This window comes from Microtus oregoni, unplaced genomic scaffold (assembly GCF_018167655.1).
Source record: "Microtus oregoni isolate MIOR12 unplaced genomic scaffold, Mior012 000059F_ref0000304, whole genome shotgun sequence".
Taxonomy (NCBI): Eukaryota; Metazoa; Chordata; class Mammalia; order Rodentia; family Cricetidae; genus Microtus; species Microtus oregoni.
Window position 1 is genome coordinate 4,098,841 of NW_024543835.1, and position 19,619 is coordinate 4,118,459.

The 19,619-nt window shown below is 39.6% G+C and overlaps 1 protein-coding gene across 3 annotated transcripts in view; it reads left to right on the forward strand.

Annotated features, from left to right (window-relative positions):
• Nucleotides 1–19,619, forward strand: part of LOC121438956 (TGF-beta-activated kinase 1 and MAP3K7-binding protein 3-like) — a 70,519-nt gene that overhangs the window by 28,319 nt on the left and 22,581 nt on the right. The window contains exons 4-5 of one of the 3 annotated variants that reach the window (XM_041639462.1): nucleotides 3,218–3,243; nucleotides 14,078–14,272. In XM_041639462.1, the coding sequence (XP_041495396.1) occupies nucleotides 14,171–14,272 (102 nt within the window). In that variant the 5' untranslated portion in view covers nucleotides 3,218–3,243; nucleotides 14,078–14,170. Of the gene's footprint in view, nucleotides 1–3,217; nucleotides 3,244–14,077; nucleotides 14,273–19,619 lie in introns of those variants that run through there. The other 2 variants (XM_041639463.1, XM_041639464.1) reach the window with 2 other exon arrangements.

Genomic DNA, 19,619 nt, shown 5'->3' on the forward strand with positions numbered 1-19,619 from the left:
AACAAAATACTGGCAAATCGAATCCAAGAACACATCCGAAAAATTATCCATTATGATCAAGTAGGCTTCATTCCTGAGATGCAGAGCTGGTTCAACATACGAAAATCTATCAATGTAATCCAGCATATAAATAAACTGAAAGAAAAAAACCATATGATCATTTCATTAGATGCTGAAAAAGCATTTGACAAAATTCAACATCCATTTATGTTAAAAGTCTTGGAGAGATTAGGGATACAAGGGTCATACCTAAATATAATAAAAGCTATATACAGCAAGCCGACAGCTAACATCAAATTAAACGGAGAGAAACTCAAAGCCATCCCACTTAACTCAGGAACACGACAAGGCTGTCCACTCTCCCCATACCTCTTCAATATAGTGCTTGAAGTTCTAGCAATAGCAATAAGACAACATAATGGAATCAAGGGGATTCGAATTGGAAAGGAAGAAGTTAAACTTTCGTTATTTGCAGATGATATGATAGTGTACATAAGCGACCCCAAAAACTCCACCAAAGAACTCCTACAGCTGATAAACAGCTTTAGTAATGTGGCAGGATACAAGATCAACTCCAAAAAATCAGTCGCTCTCTTATACACAAAGGATATGGAAGCAGAGAGGGAAATCAGAGAAGCTTCACCATTCACAATAGCCACAAACAGCATAAAATATCTTGGGGTACATCTAACCAAGGAAGTGAAAGATCTATTTGACAAGAACTTTAAGGCATTGAAGAAAGAAATTGAAGAGGATACCAAAAAATGGATGGACCTCCCTTGCTCTTGGATTGGTAGGATCAACATAGTAAAAATGGCAATTCTACCAAAGGCTATTTATAGATTCAATGCAATCCCCATCAAGATCCCATCAAAATTCTTCACAGATCTGGAGAGGACAATAATCAACTTTATATGGAAAAACAAAAAACCCAGGATAGCCAAAACAATCCTATACAATAAAGGATCTTCTGGAGGCATTACCATCCCTGACTTCAAACTCTATTACAGAGCTACAGTAATGAAAACAGTGTGGTACTGGCATAAAAACAGAGAAGTCGACCAATGGAATCGTATAGAAGACCCGGATTTTATCCCACAAACCTATGAACACCTCATTTTCGATAAAGGAGCTAAAAGTATAAAATGGAAGAAAGAAAGCATCTTCAACAAATGGTGCTGGCACAACTGGATGTCATCTTGTAGAAGAATGAAAATAGACCCTTATCTATCACCGTGCACAAAACTCAAGTCCAAATGGATTAAAGACCTCAATATCAGCCCGAACACACTGAACCTGATAGAAGAGAAAGTGGGAAGTACCCTACAGGAGCTGGGCACAGGAGATCGCTTCCTATGTATAACCCCAGAAGCACAGACATTAAGGGCAACATTGAATAAATGGGACCTACTTAAACTGAGAAGCTTCTGTAAAGCAAAGGACATAGTCAATAAGACACAAAGGCAACCTACTGATTGGGAGAAGATCTTCACCAACCCCACAACAGACAAAGGTCTGATCTCCAAAATATATAAGGAACTCAAGAAACTAGACTTTAAAATGCTAATTAACCCAATTAAAAAATGGGGCACTGAACTGAACAGAGAATTCTCAGCAGAGGAAGTTCAAATGGCCAAAAGACACTTAAAGTCGTGCTCAACTTCCTTAGCAATCAGGGAAATGCAAATCAAAACAACTTTGAGATATCATCTTACACCTGTCAGAATGGCTAAAGTCAAAAACACCAAGGATAACCTTTGCTGGAGAGGCTGTGGAGGAACGGGTACCCTCATCCATTGCTGGTGGGAATGCCATCTTGTGCAACCACTGTGGAAGTCAGTGTTTCGGTTTCTCAGGAAATTCGGGATCAACTTACCCCTGGACCCAGCAATACCACTCCTGGGAATATACCCAAGAGATGCTCTATCATATGACAAAAGCATTTGTTCAACTATGTTCATAGCAGTATTATTTGTAATAGCCAGAACCTGGAAACAACCTAGATGCCCTTCAATGGAAGAATGGATGAAGAAAGTATGGAATATATACACGCTAGAGTACTACGCCTCGGTAAAAAACAATGACTTCTCGAATTTTGCAGGCAAATGGATGGAAATAGAAAACACTATCCTGAGTGAGGTGTCCCAGACCCAAAAAGATGAACATGGGATGTACTCGCTCATAATTGGTTTCTAGCCATAAATTAGCGCCACGGAGTCTACAATAGGTGAACCTAAAGAAGCTAAGTAAGAAGGTGAACCCAAGGAAAAACATATAGTTATCCTCTTGGCTAAGGGAAGTAGACCCAATTGCCGGGGAGAAAATTAGGATCTTGGGGGTGGGGTGGGATGGGGGTAAGGGGAGATGGGGAGAGAAAAGGTAGAAGGGAAGGAGGGGGGATTTGGGGAATCAGGAGAATTGGGATAAAGGAAAGGTGGATAGGGGAGCACGGAACCACAATTCTTAGTTAAGGGAACCACTTTAGGGTGAGCAAGAGATTTGACCCTAGAGGGGCTCCCAAGTGCCCAACATGAGGTTCCCAGTTAGTTCCTTGGGTAGCTGAGGATTGGGAACCTGAAATGACCCTATCCGAGAGCAATACTGACGAATATCTTGCATATCATCATAGAACCTTCATCTGGTGATGGATGGAGACAGAGACAGAGACCCACACTGGAGCACTGGACTGAGCTCCCAAGGTCCCAATGAGGAGCAGAAGGAGGGAGAACATGAGCTAAGAAGTCGGGACCACGAGGCGTGCACCCACCCACTGAGACAGTGGAGCTGATCTACTGGGAGCTCACCAAGGCCAGCTGGACTGTGACCGAAAAAGCATGGGATAAAACCGGACTCTCTGAACATGGCGAACAATGAGGGCTGATGAGACGCCAAGGACAATGGCACGGGGTTTTGATCCTACTTAATGTGCTGGCTTTGTGGAAGCCTAGCCAGTTTGGATGTTCACCTTCCTAGATATGGACGGAGGGGGGAGGACCTAGGACTTAACACAGGGCAGGGAACCTGGACTGCTCTGTGGACTGGAGAGGGAGGGGGAGAGGAGTGGGGGGAGGGGTAGAAGGGTGGGAGGAGGGGGAGAAGGATGGGAGGAGGGGGAGGGAAATGGGAGGCTGGGAGGAGGTGGAAACTTGTTTTTTGTTTATGTTTTTTTTTCTTCTTTTCTTAATAAAAAAAATTATTTAAAAAAAAAAAAAAAAAAATCTCCTATTCCAGGACTCATATGAGGTATATTTTTTCTACAATTTTAAATAGACTTTAATTCTTAAGGATAGATTTATTTTGCAGAATTGAGAATATAATACAGAGTTTCCATATACCCTGTACTCAGTTTTTCCTGTTATTAACAGCATACATTAGCATGACGCTTTTGTCACAATTAATGAGCTGTTATCAATATCACCTGTAGTTATTAATCAGGTATGACTTTTTCTTTCTGTGTTAAGCTTCCATACAGGAAACTGTATACCGGTTGGTTGTTATGTCTCCTTGGCTTCCTTTTTTTCTGTGACACTTTTTTAGACTATCCTTATTTTTTTTTTTTTTGAGACCATGACAGTTTTAAGGGGAACGTACTGATCTGGTACTTTGTAGACTATACCTCAGATGTTTTGCTAATGGTTAGACTCGGGTTATGGATTATTTTAGAGGAAGGCTATAAAGATAAAGTAACATTTGATGTTCTTTTCTAATCATATCCAGAGTGTGTGCTGTCAGTATGGCTTATCACTGCTAATATTGACCTTGATTCACCTGGCTGGTAGAGTGTTAGTCATGTTTCTCTGCTGTTAAGCCAAACTTTTTTCTTCATCTTTTTCTGTATTTTGCTCTTCGGAGAAAAAGCAGTGTACATATACCACAATTAAGCTCTCTTTAAGTTGTGTTCTATTTACTTGGAAGATATGTGATCTGCATACACTTTGTGGAATTGTTAGGCTTGGGGGATGTGTCCCCCCCAATTATTATAGCATTTCCTTTTATTAGTGTGGAGTTCTTGGTATTTAGTTTATACTGTTTCATAATCTAATAGTGCTTTATTTTGATGTTCTAGTTATTCTAGCTGTGGTCATTGGGAGTTCTTTCAATTGTCTCCTGTGTTATTTTTGAAATGACTCTATCATCATGGGATTTTTGTTTGTTTTTTGAGTGCTTCTTTACTTCCTGGCACTACGAGGTGCTTCAAGCTTCACCATGTATGCTCCCCAAACTAGTTGTCGAATCAGATGTTTTTCTATTGGGTTGTGATTCTTTCTATTAGAGAATGCTACTAGAAGCTTAGCTTGTTTCTAGATATGCTCATTCGTTCTAGATCAGTGGTTTTCAACCTTTCTCACGCTGCGACCTCCTAATACAGTTCCCCATGTTTTGGTGACCCCCCCCCAACCATAAAATGATTTTCGCTGCTACTTTGTAACTGTAATTTTGCTACTGTTATGAACCAAAATGTAAATATCTGCATTTTCTAATGGTTCTAGGCAACGCTGATGAGTCATTTGACTCCCCCTCAAGGGTCATGACCCACAGGTTGAGTATTCTCCTGGCAGGAAAATAAGCATATGTGTAAATATTTTAACATATAGGTTACAGATAACAAACACATAGTCATGAGAATGTTTTAAGATTAAATTTAACACGAATATACTATTTGTTTCTAGGGCTATATTTAACTTTAACATGTTTTTGTTGCTCATTTTAATGAAAAGGTTATCTTGGTCTCGTTTATTTTGAGAATACAGTGAAATATGGGCTATGTGCCACAAATCTGTGATTATCTGAAATTTGTTTTCACTATAATGAAAATCCTATAGGATGCTTATTTGGGAAATGGGATTGGGGCATCCTTAGAAGAAACAATAATAATGTTCCTATCTCTTTTTTTACATGTGTGTGCAATAAGTCCTGAAATTGGAACTATGTCCTTCAAAGACCTACGGCCTTGAAAGGGTTTTGTTTTTGTTTTTTGTTTTTTTTCTTTTGTTTTTTGTTTGTTTTTAGTTTAATCCTCCAGTATTGGACATTTACTGTTGTCATTTAATGTGGAAAGTTCAGCCTAGTACAAATACTCCTGTTTTCAAAAAAAAAGATTTATTTTAAATTTTCCGTTAAGCGTTAAAGACAGCATCAGGAATCAGGATCATGCCAGATAGCAGGACAGGAAATGAAGAGCTAGGAACATAGACTTCAGCTAACATCCTTTGAGACTTAACACTGTGTATTCACCTCTGTGCCTCAGTTTTCCCCATGTATAAGCGGCGAGTGTTAGCATCTCCCTCCTCAGAGGGATTTAAGTGAGGAAAAGGACATCACGGTGCTTGATATGTAGATAAGATTTAACAAATTTAAAATCAAATCCTCCATTGTGGCATGAAAAAATACATATGCTAGTATGTATACTTTGTATCGAGTAGTTATTACTTGGTCACACCTGTCAGAAAAATTAATGAATCATAGCTGGACTTAATAGTACACTCTTGATACCAGGATTTTGGAGATGGGGGCTGGAGCATTAGTTCAAGGCTTACCACAGCAACATAATGAATTCAAGACCAGCCTGGGCTACTTAAAAACCTGTCTAACCAAAAAGGAGAGAAAAGTGAGTGATTCATTCATTAAAAGAAATCTTGAAAGTCCTTTCACGACAGAACATATTTTCCTTCAAACCTAGGAAATTCTTGCCTCACCAGTCAGTATTGTGAGCCAGGGTTTTCTCTAGTGGTCATTAGTTGCTACTAAGACTTCTAATGGGGATGGCCAGTGTGCTGAATAGCTCCTTTGTGCTGAATAGCTCCCCTGTCCTGGGACAGTCTTGATATAATGAATTACTGCTCCTCCAGTTACTGTATCAATATTATAGTATACCATTAGACATGCTAACCCGAAGTTGTCGTTATAACACATTTCAGGTACCACGAATTCAGAAGGTATGTAAAGAAGTGAAACAAGGACAGAAGTCTGTAGATGTGGCTTCTAGGAAGGAGAACTGGGGGTGGATTTGCTCTTTCTGAATGAGTGGTAGAGGAGACTTCAGCATTAGTCAGTTATATAGTGGCCAGATTATCTGACTTTTAAAAGTTGAATGTTGCCAGGCGGTGGTGGCACACACCTTTAATCCCAGCACTCAGGAGGCAAAAGCAAGTGAATCTCTGTGAGTTTGAGGCCAGCCTGGTCTACAGAGTTCCAAGATACTTAAGACTGTTACACAGAGAGACCCTGTTTTATGAAACAAACTAGCAAAAACAATTGAATGTTTACATTTTTGTATGAAGTTGTCCATTTTAAATATAGTTCACTTTTAAACACTGTGAAGACCAAACCCAGCAGCAGATCTATAGGCTGGATTTGGCTCCCAGACCATTCATTGGTTTGCACCCTCTGATGTGATCATTTTAGGAGGTGAACTAAGATTCTGGCAAAGGTAGAACAGTCTGAGCCATAGTGACACCATCCTGCATCTTTGCTGAGCTTGTAAAAGGCTTTAGAAACAAAACACTTAGGTATCCACATCGTTTTCTAGACTATGGGGAACTGTGGTTCAGCAGAGCTCTGGGAGAGCTTCCTCTGAATAGGAGGAGGAATTCTTTGGGGAGAAATCCCAGCAACAGCAGCTTATTCAGTAACAGGACCTATTGTGCCTTGTGGGTCCAGGCCAGTACTCCTGATTTAGGGAGATATCTAGGCAACCAAAGGAACTCTCTATGATGCCATTACTAAGCATAATTTTTGTGCCTATAATCTTTATCTTGCCATCACAGATTAGGAGTTCCAGTCATGTGTGGTATATACCTATAATCCCAAAACTTGGGAAGTTTAGACAGGGAGACCACTGTAAATCATAAACCATCTTGGTCTAAGGTGTGTAATCTGTCTTAAAGAAAAAAAAGAGGGCTGGAGAGATGACTCAGTGTATGAAGCACTTGCCTCAAAAGGGTGATGATTGATGTTTGGATTTCTAGAACCCACACTAAGGTTGCTTGTAAATCCCAGCACTGGGGAGGCAGAGATGGGATTCTTGGGGCAAGCTAGCTAGTTAAACTTGCTAGAATGGGTGACTTCTGAGTTCAGCAAGAGATCCTGCCAGGAAGTAAAGGGAACACAATCAAGGAAGATATCTGACATCAGATTTAGGCCTCCATACACATGTGTACATGCACACAGCACACACATTCACACAAAGTGACAGGAAATAAGAGCTCAGCCCTAGAGTCCTCTGGTTCATGTGACCCTATCTGTTGGCTTAACTTTTTAAAGTATTTTATCACATTTGAGTGTTTTATACTACTATGAAATACTAAAAAGTTATCCATATCAGTACTTATGTAAGGGAATATCTAAGGCTGAATATCAAGCATTATTAGGAGTACATGAGATATTGGCTGAGCAAGACACTGATCTATGATATAGCAGTCATTGTTAGGAGTCATTTTATTGCTGTTTTGTTTTTTTAGTATTTGGCTTTCTCTTAGTCCAGGTCTCAGGTTCCTGGCTACCCAGGCAGTGGCAGGCATGAACTCGATTTCATGGAGTGGGCCTTAAATCCAGTCAGATGTGGTTGTTTACTCCCACAACTTTTGTTCCGCTATCGTACTAGTGCATTGCAGACAGTTCACCATTGAAGAACAAAGGCTTTGTAGCTGATTTGGTGTTTACCTTTTTCCTCTGGTAGCGTGCAGAATACCTTTTAGTACTAGGAACATTAATCAGTAGGAGTGAAGGCTCTAGGTAGAGACCAGCTCAGCTTTTCAGGATTCAGTGAGTTATGTAGGTTTTGACTTAAACAATAGTGCCTTACTTTTTATAAATTTGTGGATAGTAACTAATAGCCGTGGCAATAGCATGGCATTTGGGGGTTTCTTTGGGACCCTGGAGGCAGAAAGATTATAAGAGCCAGTGGGGATGGAAGACAGCAAGGAAACAGGCCTTCTAGACACAGCAGGGCTGATGCACATATGAACTCACAGAGACTATGCAGCATGCACAGGGCAAGTCCAGTAAGCCAGGTGGGGTTCCAGCACTGAGAGAGGACACAGGCCTCCATCCCTAAGAAAGTATCTCCAGTTGACAACCCCTCACAAAGGAAAATTATATTTTCTCCAGTGGGCTCTGACTGGTTACACAAACCACATTTAAGTACAATAGATGGCCAACACAAAAGGAACTCACTGGTATGCTTGCCATTTTGTTGCTGTTGTTTTGTTTTTTTATCATAATGCTTTAGCTAGGTTAGTTTTTAACCTTACAGGTCTCTTGATTATATAGTAATGGTTTCTAATTTTGTGTTGGGATTGCTATATGTGCAAGTGTGTGTATGTGTGCGTGACAAACACATCTGTATGTGTTTCTTGTCATTTTTCATTGGCTCTATTTTCCTTTTTTTCAGTTGCCTGTTTGTTTTCTATTGAGAAAGAGAAAAAAAGTGTTGTAGATTTGGTGGGGGAGGAGGGGGGGAAGGGAAACTATGACCAGACTAAATTGTGTGGGGAAAAAAACCTATTTTCAATAGAAAAAGAAAAAATGAATAAAATGTTAGTAAAAATAAAATAAAAAATAAAGGGTACGTGAATAATCATGTACCAGAAGGCATTTTCTCTAGCTCTGCTAACTAATTTGTACAAGAATTCTTTCCTTTGCTTCCAGCTCTCCAACTCCCTACATACCCAGAACTTCCTAGTTAGATAATAAACCACTGAGAGTTCACTCTTCTTTTCCAGCTAGTGATAGAAAGCCAGTCATCTTTGAATATTTATACTGGAATTGTTAAGTATACCTACCAGTGACAGTGTGTAAAATGCAGGGTCTGGATTTGAGTTATGAGTTTGTCATAAGTGTGTTCTCTGAATTCATTTTCTTATTTGCAAAGTGGATCTAATTATAGTTACCCTTGAGGGCATAGTTGTTAGTAAATGAGAGCTAATAATAGTGATAAATTGAATGGGAAGTTTGTGCTGACAGAGCTCTCTGAACTACATGGATGAAGCCTGTGCTGTGGTACTCAAAACCAGTTCTGGTTTACTCTCGTCTTTTGTTTTTTCTTTCTTGTAAGTGGACTGGCTTTGTATTGTAAAAACTTCTAAGTATGGTCAGGAAATTTCTGAAAAGTTATTTTTTTTGTTGTTACTATGAAATCTTAAGCCTTTGGATGCTTCAGAAGTTCTTAGTTAAAATTTCAGTTAAGTAGTCATGAGTTGTTTTGAATATGGCAGTCCCTCAGTGGTAGGAAAGCTGTCCCATTTATTTCCAATTATTCACTAAAGTGTAAACTAGCTAAAGTAATTAAATGCAAATTTTTGAAGCCCATTTATAATAAAGATTGGAGGATGGCTAGATGGTTCAGTATGTAGAGGTATTTGCTGCAGAACCTGAGGGTTTGATCCCCAGGGCCCATATGGTGAAAGGAGCGAACCATTTCCCTGGTGTTAGCATCTAGAGCCTCTCCACGTGCACTGGGTCACATGTATGCACACACACACACACACACACACACACACACACACACACGTAGGAATAAGGGCGGCGGGGCTGCATCCGCAGCACCCCGGCAGCCGGGCTAGGTTATGCCCCGAAATAACAACACACAAATTGTATTCATTTAATCACTGCTTGACCCATTTCTATCTAGCCTCTTCTAGGCTATTTCTCACATATTAATTTAGCCCATTTCTAATCATCTGTGTAGCGCCCCTAGGTGTGCTTACCGGGAAGATTCTAGCCTATGTCTATCCTGGGTCGGAGCTTCATTGCGTGCGTCTGCCTGGGAACTGGGAGCATGGCGTCTCTCTGAGGCATCTGCTCCCGAGAGGAGAGCTGTCGAGTCTGAGCTCTGTTTACTCTGTTTACTCCTCCCACCTATCTTCTAACCAATGAGGGCCAAGCAGTTTCTTTTTATTTAACCAATGACCTTCCTCCATCATTTCCCCTTTTTCGGTTTAAACAACAACAAAAAAGGCTTTAACTTTAACATAGCAAAATTACATATAACGAAACAGTTATCAAGTAAAAGTTACAATAATCTTTATCATAACTAAGGAAAACTATAACTAACTATTCTTAACTCCATCAAAGACTCCAGAAAGATACAATACTACCTAAGCAAGCAAGAAAAAAGCAACTTTTAAAACTCTAGAAATGACAGACATCTCTCTGCCTGGACAGTCACCCAAAGTTCCTCTGTACCATTGGGGCATCCATCTTCAGCCTTCAGGCCCATGCTATCCAGCAGACATTTCCATAAAGCAGGAAAATTCAAAGTCAGTTCAGTCACTATCTGTTGTGTCCTGCAGAATGTCTTGCAGACTCTTTCATGAATCAGGAACCCCGAAAGATCATCTCACCTTAGGCAAGTTCAGTAGTCCTCTCTTTGCGGGTTCTCTGTGTCCAGTTTATGCAATAGTCCAGGCAAGAGCAGTTTCTTGCCCAAATGGCTATCAAACTCGGTGCCCATCTTCCTCTTGAAGTAGATTTGTGCTGCCAGGAGCAGAGTGTCTCATTGTCATGAAAAGTCCTCAGTTATTAAAACATTTAAAATGCCATATTCTATAATCTTTGAAAAATATGAAGAATGCCTATCTAAAATATATCTACGCACATCTAGAAAATATTTACTAACATGACTACAAACTTGACTATTATTTATGATTATCCATCAACAACCTATATTTCCTAATTATACATTACATTTTAATAATGAACTACACAATCACAATACCTTAATCAATATCAGAAATACATATACATATAACAAAATTAACTGTAAATCTCTATCAATAAAGCAAAATCTATACTAATGCAAATTATTCATACCTATATCATATCCCCCTTTAAATGTAAAAGAACGTTTATAAACCATATTTGAGAACATGGGCACAGTTTTTTCTCTCCAAACTGCTTCCTGCTGAATGGGGGCGTCGTTAATTAGGTCTTTCATGGTATAACCTGTGTGCTAGTTTCATCTCAGTTGGAGGTTGAGCGAAGCAATTTTCTGAAGGTGTTCACACCAACCCTTCAGGAGGGCGTGGTCCATCATACCAAATTGGAATAGAAGAAATGAACAGGGTCTCATCCTCTGTGAAAACAAAATAAGAAACTCCTTTCCAAAGCACCATGTCCTTAGATCCAAATTTCAAAGTCAAGGCATCAAAATATCTATGTTGGATTAGTTCAGCAGCATTTATAAATAAATATCTTTTAGCAGCTGTTGCTCTTTCCTCAGCATTCAAATAATTCAAAGAGAGCATAATAGCATACAGTATCAAAATTCTCTGTGTATTTTCCATCTTTGTGCATTTTATTTTAACCTCTATTATGTTTATTTTTACTGTTAACTTTTTGCTTTTTGAGACAGGTTCTCTGTATCTTTGACCTGAAGTCTCTGTAGACCAGGCTGTCCTTGAACTCTCAGAGATCTACCTGTCTCTGCGCCCAGGCATTGGGATTAAAGGTGTACACTACTACACCTTGAACTCACAGAGATCTGTTCGTCTCTGCCTTCTAGGCACTGGGATTAAAGGCGTGTGCTACCACACCTTGAAGTCACAGAGGTCAATCTCCCTCTGCCTTCCAAGTGTTGGGATTAAAGGTGTGTACTACCACACACAACAACTCTCTTCCTTTTTTTTTTTTTACTTTAAGAATTTTAACTTTTAGTCTGCAAATATTTTTAACACGCTGTAAATCATTTAAAAATTTTTCTTTGTCTTTGACGCTCTCTTTACTGTATATGTCTCTTTTTTGACCACATGAGTCCTTAATTTAGCAAGCAATATCAGTAGGGTTAAAGCCATGGCTTTGATCCAGCCCATTCCTTAGCTTTCCAGCCTCATGTCTGAGGTACTGGCTGTAGCCATGTTTACTGCCACAACTTTATGGCATTTCAAGGTCCCTGCCAGCAAGCGAGCTTCAGCAGCCTGTGCTTGCAAACTGCACGAACCGCCTGCATACAAGAGTCAGCGTTTGCCCTGGCAGGACAGCCCAGAAAGCCGGAATCTTTAAACGGCACAGCTTTTTTCCTGCTATGGCTGAAAACCGAAAAGCATGCGTTCAGCTTTTCGTCAACACTGTTTAAGTGTTTCGTGGCAGGACCTCTTAAAAGAGCTGCAAGCTTTGCAGCTAAAGTTGAGTCAGGAAGCCTCTCTTAGATGAGAGCGCTTGCTTGCCTCTAGCAAGCAGAGTGCCGCAAATGCTTTAAAGCCAGAGTTCACGCTGGCAGCACAGCCCCAAGAAGCTGCGCCTTAAAATGACACAGCGTTTTTTCTGCTGCTGTTGCCGAATCAGGAAATCTCTCTACAGCACGCCACCAACAAACAGCAAAAATCTGTGTTAAACTCTCTCTCCCTTATTTTTAAGCCTTCTCAGGTTTTTTAAGTGGGTTTAGTCCATCACGTCGGGCGCCATTTGTAGTAATAAGGGCGGCAGGGCTGCATTCCCAGCACCCCGGCAGCCTGGCTAGCTTATGCCCCGAAATAACAACACACAAATTGTATTCATTTAATCACTGCTTGGCCCATTTCTATCTAGCCTCTTCTAGGCTATTTCTCACATATTAATTTAGCCCATATCTAATCATCTGTGTAGCGCCCATAGGTGTGCTTACCGGGAAGATTCTAGCCTATGTCCATCCTGGGTCGGAGCTTCATTGCGTGCGTCTGCCTGGGAACTGGGAGCATGGCGTCTCTCTGAGGCATCTGCTCCCGAGAGGAGAGCTGTCGAGTCTGAGCTCACTTCCTCTTCCTCCCAGCATTCTGTTCTGTTTACTCCTCCACCTATCTTCTAACCAATGATGGCCAAGCAGTTTCTTTTTATTTAACCAATGACCTTCCTCCATCACACATATATAGAGAGAGAGAGAGAAAGAGAAAGAGAGAGAGAGAATGTGCGCTAGAGAGGTGGCTTAGCAGTGAAGAATACTCATTGCTCTTGCAGAGGACCAAGATCCAGTTTCCAGCACCTACAGAGTAGTTAACAATCATCTGTAACTCATTTTTTGGTAGTGTGTTGTCCTCTTCTGACTTTGGCAGGCACTCGGAGGCACTCGGCACATATATGGTACACATACATACATACATGCAGGCAAAACATTCAAAAACATAAAAATAAATCTCTAAAAAAGTAGAATATTGATACACATACGACCTAGCCTTCTGCCTTAAACTTTTGGCTTCTACGTGTTCTTTGCAGATGTTTATTTTCAGTTTTCCTTGACGATAAGTGACTGAACACAGCAAATACATGAAATTGTACAGTTTTTAAAATGGTAATGAATATATATAAGAAACGTATTGGTTCATTGACCTTAGATGCCACCATTTGATTTATAAGGCATTTGTTTTAGAAGTTACCTTATTATCAGATGCTTAATTTGAGTAGTTCTGGGGAAGATTGAGGGATCATTTGACTTTCCGGATACTACTCACACTATCTACATCTTTAACGCTTGTTTCATTGGTGTCACAACTGCGAAAGCCTCAGCAGCCAGGTCTAATGATTCTCCAGCAACAGATTGGAAGCAAAGTCGCTACATTTCTATTTGTCTGCCCACTCTGTTTCATTTAGATATGAGATTTCATTGACATAAATGTCAAATCAATCTTTTGTCTTTAGAGTACATGGAGAATATAAATCATACAAGTATTCTTAGTGGTATTATTGTCAAGTTCTTATTTCTCTGTTTCATTATTCCAGGTGCCAGAGAAATGACTGTGCCTTAGAGAAGTGATATTATAGACCTTGGAAAAACAGGAGTGATTGTACTAAGTAGAATTTCTCAAGGGTAAAATGTCTTGTTGCATAGCAATATAATATACTGTGTACTTTTAATCTGACTGGTGCTTTCCTTTTTCCAGAATTAAAGTGAAACAGAAAATTTGGGGTTCTCTGTTTTGGTTGTTGTCTTTTTTAAACACTAATTTGATTGTTTATATTACATCAAAAGGAATAAAATCAAATTTGTTCATTTTTTAACATTGGGCCTAGGTATAATTATTTTAATTTTCTTGATTTTAATCAATTAATGGTGTCTGAAGAAAGTAAAATATGGAATTAGACTTAACCAAACTTTTATTTCTTTTAGTAGAAAATGACAGAGGTGTTGGATGATCATTACTTTTGGAAGACCTGTTAATATCCATTTCCTAAGAAAGACTTGACCAACATTTACTCTGGCATGGCGCAAAGCAGTCCACAGCTTGATGTTCAGGTTCTCCATGATCTCCGACAACGTTTCCCTGAAATTCCAGAGGGTGTGGTATCTCAGTGCATGTTACAGGTACATTTCCTTCCAATGATGGGACTGTAGTGTTCCATGTTTCCTTGTTGGAGCTGGCATTATGTTGTGGTGGTGCTGTTGACATTGTGGGGTAAATAATTCTTTGTTGGGGGGAATGCCTTGTGACTACTGGTAAGCTCTTTACTATCCTTTCTGAGCTCTACCCATGGTGTAACAGTAGCATCTTTATAGTTTTGACAATAGAAAATTATTTTATAAATTGCTAAATATTCCATGAGAGGTAAAATCTCACCCAGTTAAAATCCTGTGATATTGGGAAGAATAAATAAGTGCATGTAGCTAAAGAAAAAAAGATTCTCCAGCAAGATGGAGCAGTGAGTAAGGATTCTTGCTGCTAAGCCTGATGTCATGAGCTTGATCCTTGAGAACCATGTGATAAAAGGAAAGAACCTGTTCCCAAGAGTTCCTCTGACCTCTGCTTGCACACTCCCCTCTCCCAATGAATAAATAATTTTTAAGTGAATTTCCATTAATCCCTGAATCCTTAGAATTGATATTTTTCTTTGGCTTGCTCACAGAACTCTACTCCTAGTTCTCAGAGTTGCATTTTAAATCCCAAGCTTTTGTTAATTTCTATAGAAGTTGTTTGTACCTCAAGTCTATTTTAAAACTCTTTAACTTACTCCCTTCATTTTTTAAAGTTTATAAGTCCATTATAAATTTAAATGTAAGACCATTTATTTTGTTTGGGAACATTCCCTTTGTCTTGTTCTCAAAACTGAAATCGTTCATTTCTTAGTGACACTCTATTTTTATTGAAGAGAGAACGCAAAAAGAGCATTACTGTTGCCTCTGTTGTCTTATATCATCCTTCATGGTATCTCGGGGTTTTTCGATTGAGACATAGCCCTATTTAGTTGGGAGAAGTACATGATACACAGTAGGTATTTATGTTTACACTCCCTACTGCAGTGTGAGAAACACACACACACACACACACACACACACACACACACACACATATATGGCAAGTTAATTACAAGTAGAGACTCAGATAACCCAGGGATTTCTGTTGTTTACAAATCCTTTACTAGGTCTAGGCCTTTGAGCCTAAGGTTATTGTGTAGTAGGTGGTTATTTTTGCTAAGATATTCCCAGTCTGAATCTTAGTCTTTAGGCCCATTTATGTTTGTGGTTGAGAAAAACTACTTCCCAGTACAGCAAAACCAAACTAGAGTTGAGTCTTCTAGTTGATACTGTTCTCTAGTATTTATCTACTTTAGGACCTATCTTAGGACTGATTCTAGCTCTAACATGTTTGTAATTTATTTGGCTTTGCATTACTTGGATTTTCATGAATAAAATATAAAATTCAGCTCAATGAACACTGTCCTAAATCCTTACTTTTTCTTTGGTGATAGCAGAATGTTGGTGTGGACATTAACCACCTACTGGCCCTAGGAAGTGCTGTGTTACAGCTCCATGTGATGGTGCATGCCGGGGATCAGGAGGCTGAGGCAGGAGGAGTACTGTGAATTTTTGGCTAGCTTAGGCTGTGTATCAAGACTGTCTCATCCCCCAAAACCCAAAAACTATTTGTCTATACAGTGACATACATGAACCTACTAGTGAGCTTTTGAAACACAGGCCTTATATTCTCTCTGGACTATGTTACCTTAAGTTAGATGACTTTTTAGAACTATGATGCTTTATTTCCTTAGTTCTTCAAGATTATTTATATATGTGGGTGCATGTGCAGACGCCACAGAAGGGCATTGTTTGCCCTATTCTATCACTTTGCACTTTATTACATTAAGTCAGAGTCTCTACATAAATCTCAACTAATCTGATGCCATGCCAAACTAAGCTAATGGCCAGCATGCTTCAGTGATCCTCCTTTCTGCTGCTTTTGTCACAAGTGTTACAGGCACACAAATAGCCACACACAGCTTTTTATGTAGGTACTGAGATTCCCAGCTCAAGCCCTCCTGCTTCCACAGCCAGTACTCCTACTCACTGAACCATGTAGTTCACTGTACATAGCCTTCTTAAATATTCTTACTTGTCACTGAGCCAATGGCCCAGGCCTATAATCCCAGCTGTTTGGGAGAATGAAGCAAAAGGATTACAAGTTAGAGGCCAGCCAGGGCGACTTAATGAGACCCTCTTTCAAATATGAAAAAGAAGGCTGGCAGTATAACTCACTGGTAGAACATGTGTAAAAGCCTAGGTTCAGTCTCCAATTCTGCATAGAAATTTATGACCGTGTGTCCAACTAAACAACATTGGACTTTATGAAATCTTCTACACATTCATTCAATTTTAGTTAAAATGCTTAGCAAATTGAAGATGACATTGAGTCTACTCTGTAGTGTTTTTACAGTAGTTCTGTGATGATAACATTTCCATTGTTTGTATTTATGGTTTTAAATTTTTCTCATATTTTTACTTTAGGCATGCCTGTGAATATGTTGACAGTCTTACCTTTTTATTGTTTGAATTAGGATCCTTTTTGTAAAATTACTATCAGGCTTACAGATATGTTATGTAAAGCATAAAGTTTCATGGTTATTTATAAAAATACCAAATACTATGTTCACAAAAATACAAATATGTTCTCCCCTAATCTCAGACATTTGATACATTTTGAGATAATTTATTTTTCATATATTTTTCTTTTCCACCATCTGTCACTGACACATTCTGTTGGCAGTCAACTGAACCCTTTGATTCCTGATTTGCTTTTTTATTTTTTAATTATTCTTATTTTATGTTTATGAGTATTTTTGTACATGTGTATCTGAACCATGTGCATGCCTGTGCCCAAGGAGAGCAGAAGAGGGCATTGGATCCTTGGGACAAGAGTTAGATGGTTGGGAGCCACCATGTGAATTCTGAGAATTGAACCCAGTTCCTCTGGAAAAGCAGCCAGTACCCTTAACTGCTAAGCCATTTCTCCAACCACTCCAGATTTTTTCTTTTTTTTATTAATTTTTAAAATTTGTTTTGCATACCAACCACAGTTTCTCCTCTCTCCTCCCTTTCCATTCCCGCCCCACACCTTCCATCTACCCTCTCTCTATCCACTCCTCCATTCAGAAAGAGGCAGGCATCCCATGGGAGTCAACAAAGCATAGCATGTCCAGTTGAGGCAGGATCAAGCTCCTCCCCCTGCATCAAGGCAGGGCAAGGCATCCCAGCATGGGAAAGAGGTTCCAAAAAGCCAGCACATGCGCCAGGGACGCATCCCACTTCTAGGGGCCCCACAAACAGATCAAGCTACACAACTGTCATCCATATGCAGAGGGCCTAGGTCTGTTCCACTGTCTAGCTGTGGGTCCAGGGTCCATGAGCTTTCACTAGCTAGTCAGCTAGTCTACTCTGTGTGTTTTCCCATCATGATTTTGACACGTCCTGCCAACTTGCTCAAATAATTCCTCCTTCTCTGACTGGACTCCTGGAGCTCAACCCAGTGCTTGGATCTCTGCATCTGCTTTAATCAGTTACTAGATGAAGGATCTCTGATGACAATTAGGGTAGAATTAGGGTAGTAATCAATCTGATTACAGGAGAAAACCAGTTTAGGCACACTTTCTACTATTGCTAGGAGTCATAGCTGGGGTCATTCTTGTTGATTCCTGGGAGTTTCCCTAGTACCAGGTTTCTCTCTAGCTCCAAAATGACCCCCTCTATCAAGATCATTACTCTTCCCCCTCTGTCCCACTCCCAACTCAGCCAGCTTGATCCTTCATATTCCTACCTTTCTGTCCCCTCCCTTGTACCCCTTCCCTGCCCCCACTTTATCCAGGAGATCTCATCTATTTCCCCTTTGCAGGGAAAGCCATGGGTCCCTCTTAGGGTCCTCCTTGTTACCCGGCTTCTTTGGGGCTGTGGATTGTAGACTGATTTTCCTTTGCTTTACATCTAATATCCTTTTATGAGTGAGTACATACCATGTTTGTCTTTCTGGGTCTGGGTACCTCACTCAGGATGATTTTTTTTCTAGCTCCATCCATTTCCCTGCAAATTTCATGATGTCTTTGGTTTTCGCAGCTGACTAATACTCCATTGTGTAAATGTACCACATTTTCTTTATCCATCCTTTGATTGAGGGGCATTTAGGTTATTTCGGGTTCTGGCTATTATGAATAATTCTGTTATGAACATAGTTGAGCAAGTGCCCTTGTGGTATGATTGAGCTTCCTTTGGGTATATGCCCAAGCTTGATATTGCTAGGTCTTAAGGAAGGTTGATATTGCTAGGTCTTGAGGTAAATTGATTCCCAATTTTCTGAGAAACCATCATACTGATTTCCAAAGTGGCTGTACAAGAGTGTATTCCCACCAGCAATGGAGGAGTGTTCCCCTTGCTCCATGTCCTCTCCAGTATAAGCTATCATCAGTGTTTTTGATCTTAGCCATTCTGACAGGTGTAAGATGGTATCTCAAAGTTGTTTTGATTTGCATTTTTCTGATAGATGTCGAACAGTTCTTTAAGTGTTTCTCAGCCATTTGAGAATCTTCTGTTGAGAATTCTGTTTAAATCTGTACTCTGTTTTTTAATTGGAGTATTTGGTATTTTGATGTCTAGTTTCTTGAGTTACTTATATACTTTGGAGATCAGCCCTCTGTCAGATGTGGGGTTGGTGAAGATCTTCACCTGTTCTGAAAGCTGCCATTTTGTCTAATTGACAGTGTCCTTTGTCTTACAGAGCTTTTCAGTTTCAGGAGGTCCCATTTATTAATGTTTGATCTCAGTGTCTATGCAACTAGTGTTATATTCAGGAAGTGGTCTCTTGTGCCAATGTGTTCAAGGCTACTTCTCACATTCTTTTCTATCAGTTTCAGTGTAACTGAATTTATGTTAAGGTCTTTCATCCACTTGGACTTAAGTTTTCAGATGAGGTTTTTTTTTTTAATTTATCAGATAAGGTTTTAATAGGTAGTTTTTCATTCTTACTCACCATGATTTTCAGGCAGGACAAGAAAATTTTGCAGTTTCAGTATTCCTAAACTTCAGTTAGTCCCTCTTTCTGTAGTACTTTTCAAGCACTTTCTATAAGGAAAATAAAATTACCTATGTTTTTTTTCCATGAATCAAATTCTTTAAATTTCTAGATTTCATTTTTGCAAATGTTTTCTTGACTGTGAGTTTGGTGTTTTTATTAACTTCTTAAGGCTCCAACTTAGTAATGTCTTTTGCTCACACATGTTTTCCTTTGAAGTTACTGTGTAGAAAGAGCACTGGGACTTGAGATCAGGGACCTAGAAGTGGCTGCATAGGTAACCAGTTCATTGCCTTTTACGACGCCATGCCAATTCCTAGTTTTCTTTTTCTGCATCTGGAGTGTTAGTGGGTCTGTAGTTGAACTCTAAATGTATCTCAA